We start from the raw sequence: 14,912 nt of genomic DNA, 5'->3' as shown, positions 1-14,912 counted from the left end.
TGGAGTAACGAGTTGTTCTGCACATGCTCAGTAGAATGTTTCCTCCAGAGTGTCATGACTATCAGTCCATATTCTCCTGCGGCTTGGTCGGTAATTACAAAAACAGCCCCCACTAGTGGCCCAAAATTAAAACGGCATTGTTGTCAGTGTTTCTGGAATTGCCGTGTAAACATGAAACTTTTCTGAATAAAAAAAAACAACAAAAGGATGCGTTTTCATGTGAACTAGGCCGTAGGCTCACCTTTTATTTGTCAACAACCTCTGCAAACTCACAGAACTCTGCAGCATCGTCTCATTTTGGTGGAAAAGAAACCTGCAAGAACCTTCTGATCTCCACCTAATCCAACACCTTGAAATAAGCTAGAATGACCACGACCCAGATTGTATCTCCCGGCACCGCCCTCACAGAGCCTTTTGTGTCGGAGGTTTGTGGTTTGACTTGAAACTACGTTGATCAATCATAACCGTTGCATCACAGCATTTCACAGACCCAGAAACTGCTTCAGAGTGTGCGCTCATTCATTTTCCTGACGAGTTCAACGCCTTTGCTTGTACAAAGTGTTTTTCTCATATTTTCCAGCTGTTTTTGTTGGATTTTCAGTCTAGATTTCAACATAATTTAAGGACCCCCCCCCCCCACTGGTTCAGTAAAGCATCATTTATAACAAGTGTGTGAGGAGAATGACTTAGCTATCATCTCAGGAAATGACCTGAAATTCAATGTTTTATTAATGTTTGACAAGAAGTATTTCGACATTTTACCCCATTTATTCATCACTTTCTCATCTGTTAGGATTTTCTTACCACTTGGTCTCTACTCTAGTGATTAGTTAAACTTAGCATGAAGTCTGGGATCGGTAGTCTGGATTCGCAGTTTAGCTCGACTCTCAAACTGCTGAATCTTCTGTCATTCACTTCAAGTGGATGATATTGCATGAGAAAGACGTCACTTGTAAATACTGACCTGAAGCGATGTTCGAGTTGGGAACTCCTCTGGTCCTACAGAACAAAGACGGAGTCCTTCGCTTTGCCGACTCCAACAGTTGCTGCTAGTATTATTTGCACAAGTTAAAGGAAACCATAAAAAGACACTTCCTGGAATCTAGAATAGACCTGGGAAAGCTTCAAGGTCTGCTCCGAGACCTGGACCTCAGGTTCAAGGATCAGGGTCTGCTCCTTGAATACTTTAGAATGTGTAAACAGCAGTTATCAGTTTTGAGCTAACGGGTTTGGTGACTCAACGGGAAAGTTGTCTGTTGTTTATTTCAAAGACGTTGTTCAACAGTGCCTCAACACGTTCCTCAAGTCAAAACAGAGAATCAAGTGAAGGCCACCAGATATTTAGAAACGCACAGTCTCACGCAGCTGGACAATAACAACAACGTTTCCTCCACAGTGTCGTGACTCCCAGTCCGTATTCTCCTGGGACTTGGTAGTTTTATAGTTGACAGTCACTATAATAACAATCCAACTCGGTTGTCTGTCGACCAGAATGTCTGTGTTCTTCCATTGTTCATGTTTAGAGCGTATTGTTCTCTGCGCACGTGTGTGGGATTTTATTACATAAACAGACAACACTGTACAAACTGACATCATTTTCATACGATGTGTTTTGATTTGGAACGTTGTCGTGTAAATAGGGCCGAAAATTTGGACTCTTTGTAGAACATTGAGCAGACCAGGAAGGCTCCCACTTACGTGTGTGTGTGTGTGTGTGTGTGTGTGTGCGTGCGTGTGTGCGTGCGTGCGTGTCCACTAGAGTTTGGCGTCATTGTCATGTTGTGTCGCCTTCTTTAAAGAATTTGTCTGAAGCTCGGGTGAAATCGACTGCAAAGCATCTTGAAGGGAAGCAGCTGTCTTGAAGGGGTTGCTATGAATAGAATTTTTCCAACTTCTTCGAACTGCCCCCTCGTGGTCAGAAACAGATTTGAGGTTGCCAGCACAAATCTGAGCATTTATCTATTGGATAGAAGGTGTAAATCGTTAAAAAAAACTAAACAAAGAACAGCTTTTTCTTTCAGTGTTTGTCATGTTTGCATGTGGAAACATCCTTCTTCGATGAACATTTCCCCAGTTGATTGTGTTAAAAATTGAGGTTCGATCAGCTGCTGGCTGCCAGAATAAAGTGGTTTGAAATGGATTGGCCCTAATTTAAAACTGTAAAAGCTCAATTTGCCTCGATGTCTCAGTTGTTTTCCTGTGCATGTGCTTTTAGTGCCAGCATTCTAACTTGAGTTCCATTTTATATTTCATAAAAGTTTAATTTCTCTATTTCAGTCCTTTGTTTGGTCTGGAGATTATTCTGGTCCTGCAGCTCAGACGGGATGAAGACAGACTGGAGCCGGTCTGCATACTGATTCAGAACATGAAAGAACACGTCAGGTTTCTTTCCCACCCTCGATTTATGACCACTGAACCTTTTAATATAATCATCATTCAAGCTTCTTTTTTAATGAGATCTCTTTCAATAATAGATTGATGTTAATGTTCATCTTTAAGAGCGGTAAAAAGAAACTGAGCATGTTGCTTCATTAGCTCATGATCAGGTTTGTTCTGCTTGGAAAATCTTTAGCACCGTTGACACGACGACGTTTGGAGTGAAAACACAGCGTTTTTGCATTTTCATTTCAGAAAACGTTTGCATTTTGTGATCATTTGATAAGGATGTAAATTTACACTGAACCCGCAGAAATGCTGAAAACAAGGTCGTTTTCAGGTTGGGCCAAATTATGAGAAGAAATCCAAACAAAAAGAAATAACATTAACATTTTTACATTTTAAAACTGAATTTCTTAAGTGTAAAGAAAACAAACTAAAATGTTAAGCTTTTGTAGAAAACCCTTAATGCAACATTTACAACAGATGCAGATTATATATCGAGGTTGCATTCAAATATCAGATTTTTAAAAATTGGTGGAAACAAACCTTAAGGAAAGTTAGAACAGAAGTGGCAAAAGGAGGGAAAAGGCAGCGAATAAAAGAAAATTATGAAAAAGAAGCTGTAATATCACCAGTTCTATAGCATTCAATGAGAACGAAAAGAAGATTTTAGAGTTTCAGAGTCTTTGTTCACCAATCCGGTCGAAGTTTTAAATGGAAAAAGGCTCTCAAGGTGAATTTGTTCAGTGGTCAATCTAGAGGTTGGTGGTTCAATTCCCCAGCTCTCGCTGTCTCCTGTCCTTATGTTAAAGCAAGACGCTGAACCCAAACATCATTAGTTTAATTTGTTTTGTTTATTCAGATTTTTAATCGGCTGTCTCACTGGGGGCATCAAAGCCAAGCTGTCAGGGTGAGTCTGTATAAACACCCATAATGCAACAGCTATAGGGGAAGTTTATTTGGGACATTTGACTGTGTTTTGCCCGAGAAGGTTTCATTAAAACTATCTTTATGTTGGGATTGTAGTCATTTTCTGTAGTAATTGTTTGGTTTTGTGAAATATAGACATTTCATATACTCTGTTGCGCCACAACAAAGAAACTATTATACCGGTTCGGCCCACTCCAGATGAAATAGGACTGTATAATAGGCCTCTGAATAACGTGTGTGACACCCCGCTCTATAATATCGAGGAAGATGTTGAGTACATACACGCTTTTGTGAATCATGTTGACACGACAGATCTGTGCTACTTAAGTAAAATCTACTCTCCGTGTTGCTGCAATCAAACTCAAAATGATCCAACTCCAACAAAGTGGTCAAACATGTTAATTTCATCAGATATGTAATCTGGATTATTTTGTAAATTATATCAAACAATCTCATCCTGTGTGCAGTTCTAGGTTTCCAACCATCCCGACCTTTTTGAAGTGTATTTCAGATCTTCTGGACCTGCAGTCCTTATGAGAATGTATCGTCACATTTGTGTTCTGTGTGAAGCTGAACGTGTTTAAGGATTATTATCGGGGTTTATAGAGTTCGATTCTGAATGCAATTGCTAATGCCGACCCCTAATGTTTTTGTTTGGCTTCTCTTGTCCTTTCCTGCTGCAGCTCGCAGTGTAGGAGAGCAATACTCACTGCACCTGATGCCAAACGGCTCCATGCTTCCCACGTCTGAATTTCTATCTGACGAAGCTGTCTTTTAACCCACAGTGAGGATGGATGTGTCTGCTGGGTGGGTGGATGGGAGTGGCTGCATTTGGGTCTGCAGGATCAGATTTGGGGCACTGCAGTACAGAGGAGGAGGAGGAGGAGGAGGAGGAGGAGGAGGAGGAGGAGGAGTGAAAGGAAATGCTCGCAAATAAGGGGAAAAAATGTCAAATCCATCCAAATAATTATCTTCCTGATTGATTTCACCTTCAGCTGGAAGGAAACTTTCAGTTTTAAGGTTCCTGGGTGAGAAAACCTGGAAAAGAGTCACTTTCAATGACAATCATCAAATTAAAAAAATCTTGTCCCGATAAAAGGTTTTCAGTCACAGAGATAAAGTGGGAGGGGAGCTTCTGGGCTCCTCTGATTGGTTAATCTGACAATAGCGAGGAAGCGTCCCCCCACCCTCTCTGTCTGAGCTGCTGAGTCACTGTGCTGCAGTGGAGTGCCGGCCCGTGGTCGCGGCGACACGTTGAGAGGATGCTCTGCTCCTATTCAAACCAGATCACTTGAGGATTTCCAGACTCCAGTGGAGATGATTTCTATTGTTTTCAGCTCAGTTTTGTAACAGAACATGTTTTTGGACTTGAATACTTGTAGAAAGACACTATGTGAGGATATTTTGCATCAAAATGTACAAATAAATACAAATATTTCACACAAGTTTAACAGTCTACTGTCTTCATTTGAGGTGAGGGGGTCAAAACTGGTCTGTCGGGTATCAAGCATATAAAGACAATACTTTAGCCATCCATCAATCTTCCATAATACTTGATGCAGAGAACACGTAAACGCCACACAGAAAGAAAACAAACCAGAGTCCTTCGGGATCAAGAAACTGTCGTTCTTTTTTTTCTTTTTTTTTGCCAAGTTTCAAATACATGAACTGGCATTTAAATAGTTAAAATCCGTTAAATAATTGAATGTTTGGTAGTTTCAAGAACGTTTGAGGTCATTGAACTGATTTCTTGAAAATAAGCTTGAATAAATATTGATATTTTTAAGAGTTTTTTTGTACATTTTTGAAGTCAAAATGGTGCAAAATGCATTTGGAGATTGTAAATGGATGAAATTCTGCAAAAGACACAGCAAATATGATGAAGAAATATAAAAACAAAACATAAAGAAACGGCCAAAAGTGTTCCAGAGGAGCAGCTGATGAACTCTTGGCTGACTGAGGTGTTTTTACCGAAGTACAGAACGATCTGGACATGCTGGTGATGAACTGCTTCAACCCAAGTTTTACTGGGTCAACGTCACTGAAAATCTGCTGAGAGCTGCAACTCTGCTTGTACGCGCGCCAACCGCCTCAAATATTTGTTGATACCAGAAACGGGGTTACTGATTATCTGGTGGTGATTGACTAGTTAATCATTCCAAGGATCAAGAGTTTGAAAACAATTGGGTCACAGGATACTGAACAAACCTGCCGCTCTTGGAAGTGCTCCCAGTCTGCAGTCAGGGTCAATCCAAAGTCGTCCAATGGAAGGAAAGCAGTGAACCTCCCGGTCACGGAGTGAAGGTCGTGTGGTCCGATCCAACAGACGGGTTACTGAAGCTGCTGCAGAAGTTGAAGTTGGGTAAAGTACATTGATGCATGACCATGATGACCATCACAAGTGACAATAAGGACGGCGGTCCGGTCAGATTAATCTTTCACATCACGTAGAAGTGGAGGAGTTTGGGCTCACCTGACGATCAGATGGCAGCAGGATCCATTTTTTTTTGTCTTTATTTGCACTAATAACAATATAATAGACAGTTAAAGCTGCGTTGAACACGCACTCATGTACGTTAGGAAGTGATGCATGTTGAGGTTTGGACGTTAGAGTTTGATGAAATTGCGGTAACCAGTCCTACATCGAAGTGTCAAAAAACGTAGAATTTCTGCTACCACAAGGTGACGCTCTGACCGTGAATTAGAATATGGATGTGATCAGGGCAGGACTTTAATGAAACATGTCAAGTTTTAGGTAGATTGCAGCATGTAGAGCAGAGTTACACATCACTTCCTGTTTCATGGCAACGTGTCAGTCTGACAATCTGGACATGTTCTACATGGATACCAAAATTCATGATCCTTGGTCAAACTATTGATTATTTTAAACATCTTTAAACAGTTGCCTTGCCCATTGTTGAGTTTTGTGCCAAATCTGGGGAGTTTTTAAACTTGTTCAGGTCACAAAACGACATTTGGTAAGAAAGAATTATTCCCTCATATACAATAGGCTCCTTGCACTTTCAGTTCTCAAGCCCTAATCATAACAACTAAAACTTGGCAGGAGATGAACAAGGTAGACGTCTCACTCAGAATAATAAGTAGGATACTGTTTGTACGGGAGACAAATAACAAGGGCCAAAGAGGAAAGCGATTTAAATGATTTCTCCATAAAGTTCCAGAGTTTGAGCCAAAGTTGATGATTGGAGGGACGACAGAGTGGACGACTGCACGTCTCCTCGTGGGGTCGGAGTGAATGTCTGATGACAGGAGGAAACAGTAGTACAATGTGTCTGAGAGGTTTTGTTCATTATTAATGAATTAACATAGAAGTATGCATATTTGCATATGAATTTGGTAATAGTTAAACTTTCTAAACAGAGGTACAGTTGGAATATGAGATCATTGTTAATCAAATACTTTTCATACAAAAAAAGATTCTTAAGTGAAGGAGGTTACATTATGTGAGGTTTGGATGTATTAAATTATGGTAAAGTGACATTAAACAGGACTTACTGACTAACTAATGGCTTTTCTTGTGAACCAACCTTATGGTAGGCTTTGGACAATCTAAGTTTGGGAGACTTTGTGTCCTGGCGTTGTGGAAATATGCGAGGCGGAGCGAAAGAGGAGACGGTTAATTCTGTGATTATATAACAAGAAAACCATCATCTTTACCCGACTCGGTGTTCTGATGACTCAAACCTGCACTTGGAGAGTGAGAGGGAAAAAAAGACGCAGCAGGACGTTTCAGTGGCTTATAGTTTATTTTGTCAGGAACGCGATGATGGGAGTGGCTCGCCACAGTAACAGTAACAGCACTGCAGAAAACACGACGAGGAGCGAGGGGAGGAGTTTGTTCGGAGTTTGTCACACAAAGAGGATCCATCTACCGACACGGCCGTTAACGCAGCTGCAAGGAAACACTTTGGACGGGAGACACGCGTGTTTACCTTAATGTGACCTTTCCAGACCGGCCGTGACAGTGACCAGGATCGTTTGAGGAAACCGTCCAGGGCTTGTGCTGTTCAGTTCGACGGGTTCAGCCTAAAACATTCAGATTACAGTATCGCTCGGCTATTTGTGGATTCTACAAGCTGAACACGTGATTATTGGAATCGCCGGTCTAAGACCCGGAGGAAAGCAGGAGTGCAGTGCGAAGAAGTGAGTCGGACCAAAAACAGTTTGCGTTGCGGTTTGTTCTACAAGCTTTATGACCTGAAGAGACGTTTCTCACCACTTCCCATGAAATACAGTTTGTCTGGAGCAGCAAAATTTATCTGTTGAAACAAGGATAAAACGGGTAAAAACTAAACTTGTGAACTATTATTTATATATATATATATATATATATATATATATATATATATATATATATATATATTCAAGCCAATTTAGAAGTTTTGTCAGTTTCAGCAATTTGTCACATTTTATCCATTAAAGCAAATTTGACACTATTAAGGGCTTAAGGCTTTCTGCATTTTCTTTTTTTTTGGCCACTTTAGTTATTCTGCATGTTTTTGCTACCTCGCTAACTTGGCTATGTTAGCAGCTTAAGCTAATTTGGCCGTTGCAGTTTATCCAACATTGAATTTTCTAAGAGTTGGAAATTCAACATTTATCTCCTGCAGTGAAAGGCACCGGTCAGATACAACCCAGATTTACTTCAAAAACATTAAAAATAAGATTAAAATGCAATTTAAACCTGAAAGCTGTGGGGGGGGGGGGGGGGGGGGGGGGTAGGGGGGGAACTAAGGTGGGGCATTGTGACTGTATTAACAACCTTGCTGGGTGAGATTGTGTGTTTCATCCACCACAGTCAGATGGGATCAAAAAGGGGAAAAGAAGGCAGTATTTGATGGGAAACATGGGATAAAAGGTGCTAACTTTGTAGCTTTTAAACACTTTACAACATCGTGGAGCCGGTGAAGACCGACTGTGTGCGTTCAAGGTGTCTCCTAAAAGACATTGCACTTCCCAGAAACTTTCACAATTTCATCTGAGAACTCAAAGACTTCATCGTCCCTCCGGTCCAATCACAGGATCCCTGCTGTGGTTCAAGCAGAGGGAGGATGGAGGATGAGGGGGGGGGTGGGGGTAAAGCCTTTACTGGACTTTGGTGACGGCCTCGTGGATGGACTGCGCCACATAGTCGATGTTTTTGGAGGTGAGGCCGCACATGTTGATGCGTCCACTGGCCATCAGGTACACGTGGCGCTCCTTGATCATGTACTCCACCTGTTTGGCTGCAGAAGCAAATATCGGGATTAGTACGGAGTAAACACCAACCGTTTACTGGGGCCCCGTTTACACGACGTTTCAGTGAAAATGCAGACTTTTTTTGTTTGTAAGTTTTGTAACAGAAACACAGAAAACAATGTTGCTTTCCTGTTTGGCCACGAGTGGGTGTTTTTTTTTTTTAATAATAAAACCACTCACACATGCACCCAGAGAACAACACATTAACAAGCCTAGAAAGAACAAACAAAAGTAGTGCAGTTGAACATGTTGTCGTGTGAACGGGCCTCCGGTGTGTGTGTGTGTGTGTGTGTGTGTGTGTGTGTGTGTGTGTGTGTGTGTGTGTGTGTGTGTGTGTGTGTGTGTGTGTGTGTGTGTGTTTCTCCCACTCACGGTTCAGGCCGGTGAAGCTGAACATGCCGATCTGCTGGGTGATGTGGTCCCAGGTCCCCGGGGTGCCCAGGGCCTGCAGCTTGCTCTTCAGCTGATCCCTCATCAGCAGGACGCGGTCCGCCATGGTCTTCACGTTGTCCTTCCTGGAGAAGAACCACACGAGAACAACGGTCAACAATCGCTCGAAGAGCTCAGATTGTCGATCGCGTGGAGTTTGGTACCATTCAGCGAAGAGCTCGGGGCAGTTGAGGGTCTTGCTGACGACGCGCGCCCCCTGAGACGGGGGGTTGGACCAGGTCGTCCTCACGATCTTCTCCATCTGGGACAGGATGCGGGTCAGGTTCTCATTGTCCCGGGCAACCACCGTCAGGTTGCCCACCCTCTCGTCTGAAGACAGAGAGACGGTTTAGGAGCGTCCAAACTCTGGAGAGAGGGAAAAGAGCTGAAACATGACGACTCACTGTACAGGCCGAAGTTTTTGGAGAAGGACTGAGCCACGAAGAGCTCGAAGCCCTCAGACACGAAGAAGCGAATGGCCCAGGCGTCTTTATCCAGACTGCCCGAGGCGAAACCCTGGTAGGCCGAGTCGAAGAACACAAACAGATTCCTCCTCTAGAAACATGCAGAGAAAGAGAGAAAACGTGGTTATAAAGTAAATGCAATGCTGTGAACACTACATATATATATACTATTCGAGATAACTACATGTCTCTGTTACTACAGAAAGCTGCTACAGTACCACAGATAAACCATTATTACCATATTGTCCTTAAGTCGCAACTTTTTTTGGTGTTTTGGCCGATTATGTGATTTTTATATTAAGAAGCTAATCGTCAACGTTAGAATTTGAACTAAAAATTATAAAATAAGCAACAAAAAACCACAGAGCAGTTACAAGTGATCATAGAAAATGTCAGTTTTTTGTTTTGTTTTTCATTTCAAAACCTTCTACACTGGTGTCAAACTACAAGCACACGATGCTGCAGACCAGTGCGGTCTCCCATTGAAGTTAATAAAGCTTAAGAAAGAAAACGCTAAAAGTTTGAGTGAAAAACTCATTCCACACGGGAGTGTTTTTTTTTAAAGGATTGCTCAGTTTTACCTTCATGACTTCTGCGATCTTCTTCCACTCCTCCTGGGTGGGGTCGGTGCCCGTGGGATTGTGTGCGCAGGCATGAAGGATGAAGATAGAGTGTTCCGGAGCTTTCTGCGGAGAGAGAACAAGTCACATATGAGGCTCATGAGTTTGGAACAATTACCGAGTACAGTCTGTTTGGTCTAATCTGTACTTGATGCCAGTTGCAGTCATAACCTCAGCTTTGTTAACTCAACACTTCACAATATTTTCCTCCAGCCCCAGGTGGCGTCTAAGAAAGGACGTTTTCTGTTCAGACGGCAGCGTTCTGATCAAGGTCGCAGGAGAAATATTTTCGAAAGAATAAACATTTTCGATTTCTAGGAATCACTATTGTAAAACTACTGTTTTTTTGGTCAAAACTCAAAAAAAGTTTGAGGTTTACATTTGAAAGTCGCTTTGGGAAAATTACAATCACTGTTCATCCCTTGGACAGTCAACACACAATCAGATTGCACAACACCTGCATGGAATCTGAGCATTTCTTGTAAAAATAAACGATCATCTCATTGTGCTTGAGGACAATCTGCAGAGTTGGTGAGTCTTTGTTCACCTCCAGGTCGTCCATGAGCCCGGCGAGGTCCAGGCCCCTCTTCGCGGCGTCCCAGTAATGGTACGGCCGGATGTCTTTGAAGCCGGCATCAGCAAACACGCCGTTGTGGTTCTCTAGAAGGAAAACAAACCAGAGGACATAAAACTTCAGATCCAAACTGATGCTGTGAAGCTTGTCAGGAGATGCTCACTGACCCCAGGTGGGCGCTGAGACGTAGACGGGCGTGGACGTGTTGTTGACGCCATTGTACCACCGCCGCAGGAAGTCAGCACCGATCCTCAGGGCCCCGGTCCCGCCCAGAGCCTGGACTCCTCCCACCTGGTGGAGGGACCCAGAACATTTAATCCACATATGAAAAGACCACTGTGAGTTTTTTTATTTTTAAATACTTTCTCGTTGGCCTCACCCTGTTGTCCTTGATGGCAGCACTGTCGTCTCCCAAGGCAACCTTGGACGCAGCAGAGCGAAACTCGGGCAGGCCGAGGATGGGGAGGTACTCATGGTTCAGGCTGCTGTCCTCCACAATCAGACGCTCCACCTTCTTCACCACCGGCAGCACCCAGGGCAGGCAGTCGTCGGTACGGTAAGCTGGAGGGACACGACACCACACACATCCTTACCGACCGTAATGAATGCATTGTTTTTCTTTTCGTTTCAGAAACAGTATTGTGCTCTGTTTCCATAGAAACGCTGAAAACAATGTAGTTTTTGTGTTGAGCCACTAGTGGGTGCTGTTTGTTTTTGAATTGAAACCACATACACATGCACATAGAGAACAATACACTATAAACATTAACAATGAGAGTACAGACGACCAAGTTGGATCGTTATCACAGTTACTCTCAAATATAAACCTACCAAGTCCCAGGAGAACATGAACTGGGAGTCATGACACTGGAGGAAACACTGTTAATGTCCATCTACTGAGCATGTGCAGAAGAACCATTTACTACGGCCATAGTGCCTATGCAGGGAGCACCATTTCCACCATCTACACGGAGACAAAGCCTGAGCGTTTTCAAAAAGTTCCACTTTGGGAGCCATTTTTAGTTGCGATATCAGTTTCTCGGCGTACCGCTGTCCTATAAAAGAAAGCCCAAAACTAGGGCTGGATACAAATATCTGTGTTACTGTGGCATCCAGATATTAATTGTGAGATTAACTCATGCTCTCACTGCTTGACTTTCACTTTACACTGAAATGGAGCTGCCGCCCCAATACGATTTAAAAGTTGTTCGCCTGGCTGAGCCTCTGCACCAGCGGCATGCAGGTCAGGAAGGGCAAAAGAAGCTGACAGGAAGGCATGGCGATGACACTGCTTCTGTGGCACCAACGATGAATACAGACACCTCAGCGTGCTCAGCATCGGGGTCCAAGCTGAATCCAGGTTGAACCCAGCTGAGATATTGCAGAACGAGCTCAGACAGCTGTTTAAAGCAGACGGGTATCGTTCTGAGCTAAATCACATCTGTAAAGAAAAATGGTCCAAACTGATAAAATCCAGGGTTTACTTCCTTTTCCCTTTTCCAAGTCTTTTGATTAGATCTTAGCGGTATCAGTCAGCACAATGTGTTAGCTGTCTCCATGAATCCATAATATAATGTAGAGCTGACATTTCTCACAAACTAACATTTCAAATAATCTTATGTAACGTCGCGCACCCTGTTAAGGTCAGCTGCAGAGCGAGACATATCTGACTCCTGAAGAACTCCTGCTCCCTCATGCTATGCAGAAGCGTGTCATATATCAGGCCGTCTCTCTGACCTGGAAGGTCAAACAAGTCCTCACTGTAGTTTGGAATGAGAGGAAGATAAAGTCAGTCTGAAGAGCTGGGAGGATTCTGCTGTGAAATGTGGAGCAGGTGGTGGACACGTCGAGCGCACTGATGACCGTGGAGCCGCCTTCAAACAAACAGTAGGGGAATCTCCTGAGGGACCAGTTTACATGAACATAAACCAAACCCCGGCTCCTGGCTAGGATATTAAGGCAGCGGCTTCACATCGCCGACAACAACTGGCTTCGTTCTCAAATGTTTTGGCAACAACTTGAAAAAGCCTAGCGACGATCAGGGCTCTTGAACCACAAGACCCCGTGAACATGAATAACCCCTGCACAGGGCGGGCATCAACACTAACAAAAGGAGAAAAAAAAGGGAAGACAAGCTAAAGCTAAAGAAATCACACTGCAATTTAATCCCAGTTGTGAAACTTACTGAGACAAAACATGAGAAACATCTCCAGGTTATGTAGTGTAAAGAACTGGCTCTGAATCTTATAGAGACACCAGAGATCACATGGGACCCTTAAAAGGTTGTCAAAATGAGATTTTCAAAGAATACCAAAAGAAGACTTCAGAAACTGCCTGCTTTTGTATGTTGCTCAGTGTTTGGATGAAGTACATTTTGGCTTCACTCTACAGTTTTGGTAAATCAGAGATTAACAGTCAATCCAAGAAAATGGTTAGGAATCATTAGCAAAGACCCCCACCTTCACAAATTCTATTATGAGAGCATGACTATAAAAGCAATCCATAATGGATGGTAAGGTTATAGTTTTAAAGGTCCAAAAGAACAAACACGAATTTGTAAAATAAGCATTTGAAAGATTATTGGGATAAATACTTGATTCATTAATCAACTACTTAGTCTAATGCTTAAAGATATATTTTTTAGAAACTGTCAGTTACTGTCAATCACATCATATTGTTGGCCCAAGCTGCCGAACAGGACAAGGGCAGAGAAAAAAGACAAAAAAAAGACAAAAAAAGAAACTGTCAGTTACAACAACAGCTTCAATATGTCAGCGAAAACTAACACATTGTTACTACACAAACGCTGGTGCTCCTTTAAACAGTTGCAGAGCTGACTTACGTCATCTGATCGAGACTTAAAACTAAGTTTTAATGACTTGAGATTGTAATAGAGACAAAGCAGTGCATGTGTATAATCTCAGGGTTTTTGAGTGGCCTCTGCTAAAGATAATTTAGAAGTGAAATGATCCTTTGATCATATATATATCATGTTGAACTGAATACTGCAACTAGACAGTTATTGTTTCAGCTGGATGTTTGCAGAAAATGAAAAGCGACTCACATTTACCACTTTAAGGATGACACGTCCCCTCACATTCAGACTAATGCAGATTATCACGGTGCTAATCAAATCTCATAGCAAAGATAACAAACTTCAAGGATGTTAGTAATACAATAGTGCTCAGTGATTTAAGAAGTATGGTCATGACCAGGTTGTAAAGGATCAGAAGTCCAAATGAAGGATGTACATTTTCATGAGGTAAACAAAACCTCTCAAGGATGCTGTAGATTTCTATTTATCAACATGAATTTGATACCCAAACCAGGCTTTTAAAGGTGGCCACATGATGCTCTGAAACAGGCTGTAGATTTCTCTATTAGAGACTAGAGCACAATGATGCGTTCAAGAACACAGATGATAGTGGGACAAGTAAATGTCGCCTATAAATACTATGCCACGTTAAACTGGGGTCTCTTTGACTGAGATGGGGTAGTCGTCTAAGAAAGCAGTGACGAGACGAAGTCCTGAAGTGTTTCTAAACAGTAGGAGACATGCAGAATAGTTATATTTGCTAACTCCATATATAGAGGAGCTGGACGGTGCCACAGCTGTTAGCTTCGGTGTTAGCTTGTAGCGAAGGTCACGACAGTGAGCTGCTCATGTGAGGCAGCGTGACGGCTCCATACCCGCTCAAACTCACAGAGCTCAGAGGCCAATGAGGGGAAGAAAAAACAGCCGGGGGCAGAGTTTGTGCCCCGCTGAAGGAGGAGTAGCTTAGCTTTAGCATTTGCATTAGCCCACAGCTAATCACTCTTACCTCCGACTCCCAGGTTCACCTTCTGAGCGTGGCTGTCCTCTCTAAAGTCAGCCGACAGCTTGAAGACGGCCACCGGCGGGGCCTGCGGGACGTCGCTGAAGATGGACATGGTTCAGGAGCGGTGCAGGAGGAGCTGACGGGACGTGGAACTTCAAGCGGCGGACAGCGGGAGAGACAGACTCGGTTCACCTTCACCGCGGCTTCAGGACACACACAACACTGGCGGCGGGGCGACAGCCAATAGGAAGGCACGTCGAGCGACGCAGCCCCAAAACCAGCCAATCAGCGAGCGAGAGGCGGACTCGGTTCACAGGACTCAAATAACAGACGGCGGTGCAACAGCCAATAGGAAGGCACGTCTAGGGACGCAGCCCTGAAGCCAGCCAATCAGAGTGTAGCATCATAAACGACAAGATACGATTTATACATTTGTTAT

At 43.1% G+C, this 14,912-nt stretch overlaps 1 protein-coding gene across 1 annotated transcript; it reads right to left on the bottom strand.

The window, feature by feature from the left end:
- Positions 1-8,279: 8,279 nt before the first annotated feature.
- Positions 8,280-14,679, bottom strand: LOC308109858 (aspartate aminotransferase, cytoplasmic-like). Its single transcript, XM_080463669.1, has 9 exons — positions 14,477-14,679; positions 11,035-11,216; positions 10,823-10,946; positions 10,629-10,741; positions 10,043-10,147; positions 9,402-9,552; positions 9,162-9,327; positions 8,941-9,083; positions 8,280-8,555 (listed from the first exon to the last, which is right to left on the bottom strand). The coding sequence occupies exons 1-9, from the start codon at positions 14,583-14,585 to the stop codon at positions 8,416-8,418; spliced, it is 1,233 nt and encodes a 410-aa protein (XP_080319795.1). The 5' UTR covers positions 14,586-14,679; the 3' UTR covers positions 8,280-8,415.
- Between the last annotated feature and the right edge of the window lie 233 nt (positions 14,680-14,912).

The sequence above is a fragment of the Lipophrys pholis genome (assembly GCF_963383615.2).
Source record: "Lipophrys pholis genome assembly, chromosome: 5".
In the NCBI taxonomy this organism is placed as follows: Eukaryota; Metazoa; Chordata; class Actinopteri; order Blenniiformes; family Blenniidae; genus Lipophrys; species Lipophrys pholis.
The sequence above is the reverse complement of the archived record's forward strand: the minus strand, read 5'-3'. Positions and strand labels throughout refer to the sequence as shown.

Coding starts and splice junctions, on each gene's coding strand:
- LOC308109858 (XM_080463669.1), bottom strand. CDS start 14,585: ATGTCCATCTTCAGCGACGTCCCGCAGGCCCCGCCGGTGGCCGTCTTC. Junction 10,148..10,628: donor GGCTCATGGACGACCTGGAG/GTGAACAAAGAC, acceptor CTCTCTCCGCAG/AAAGCTCCGGAACACTCTAT. Junction 9,328..9,401: donor CAAAAACTTCGGCCTGTACA/GTGAGTCGTCAT, acceptor CTCTGTCTTCAG/ACGAGAGGGTGGGCAACCTG.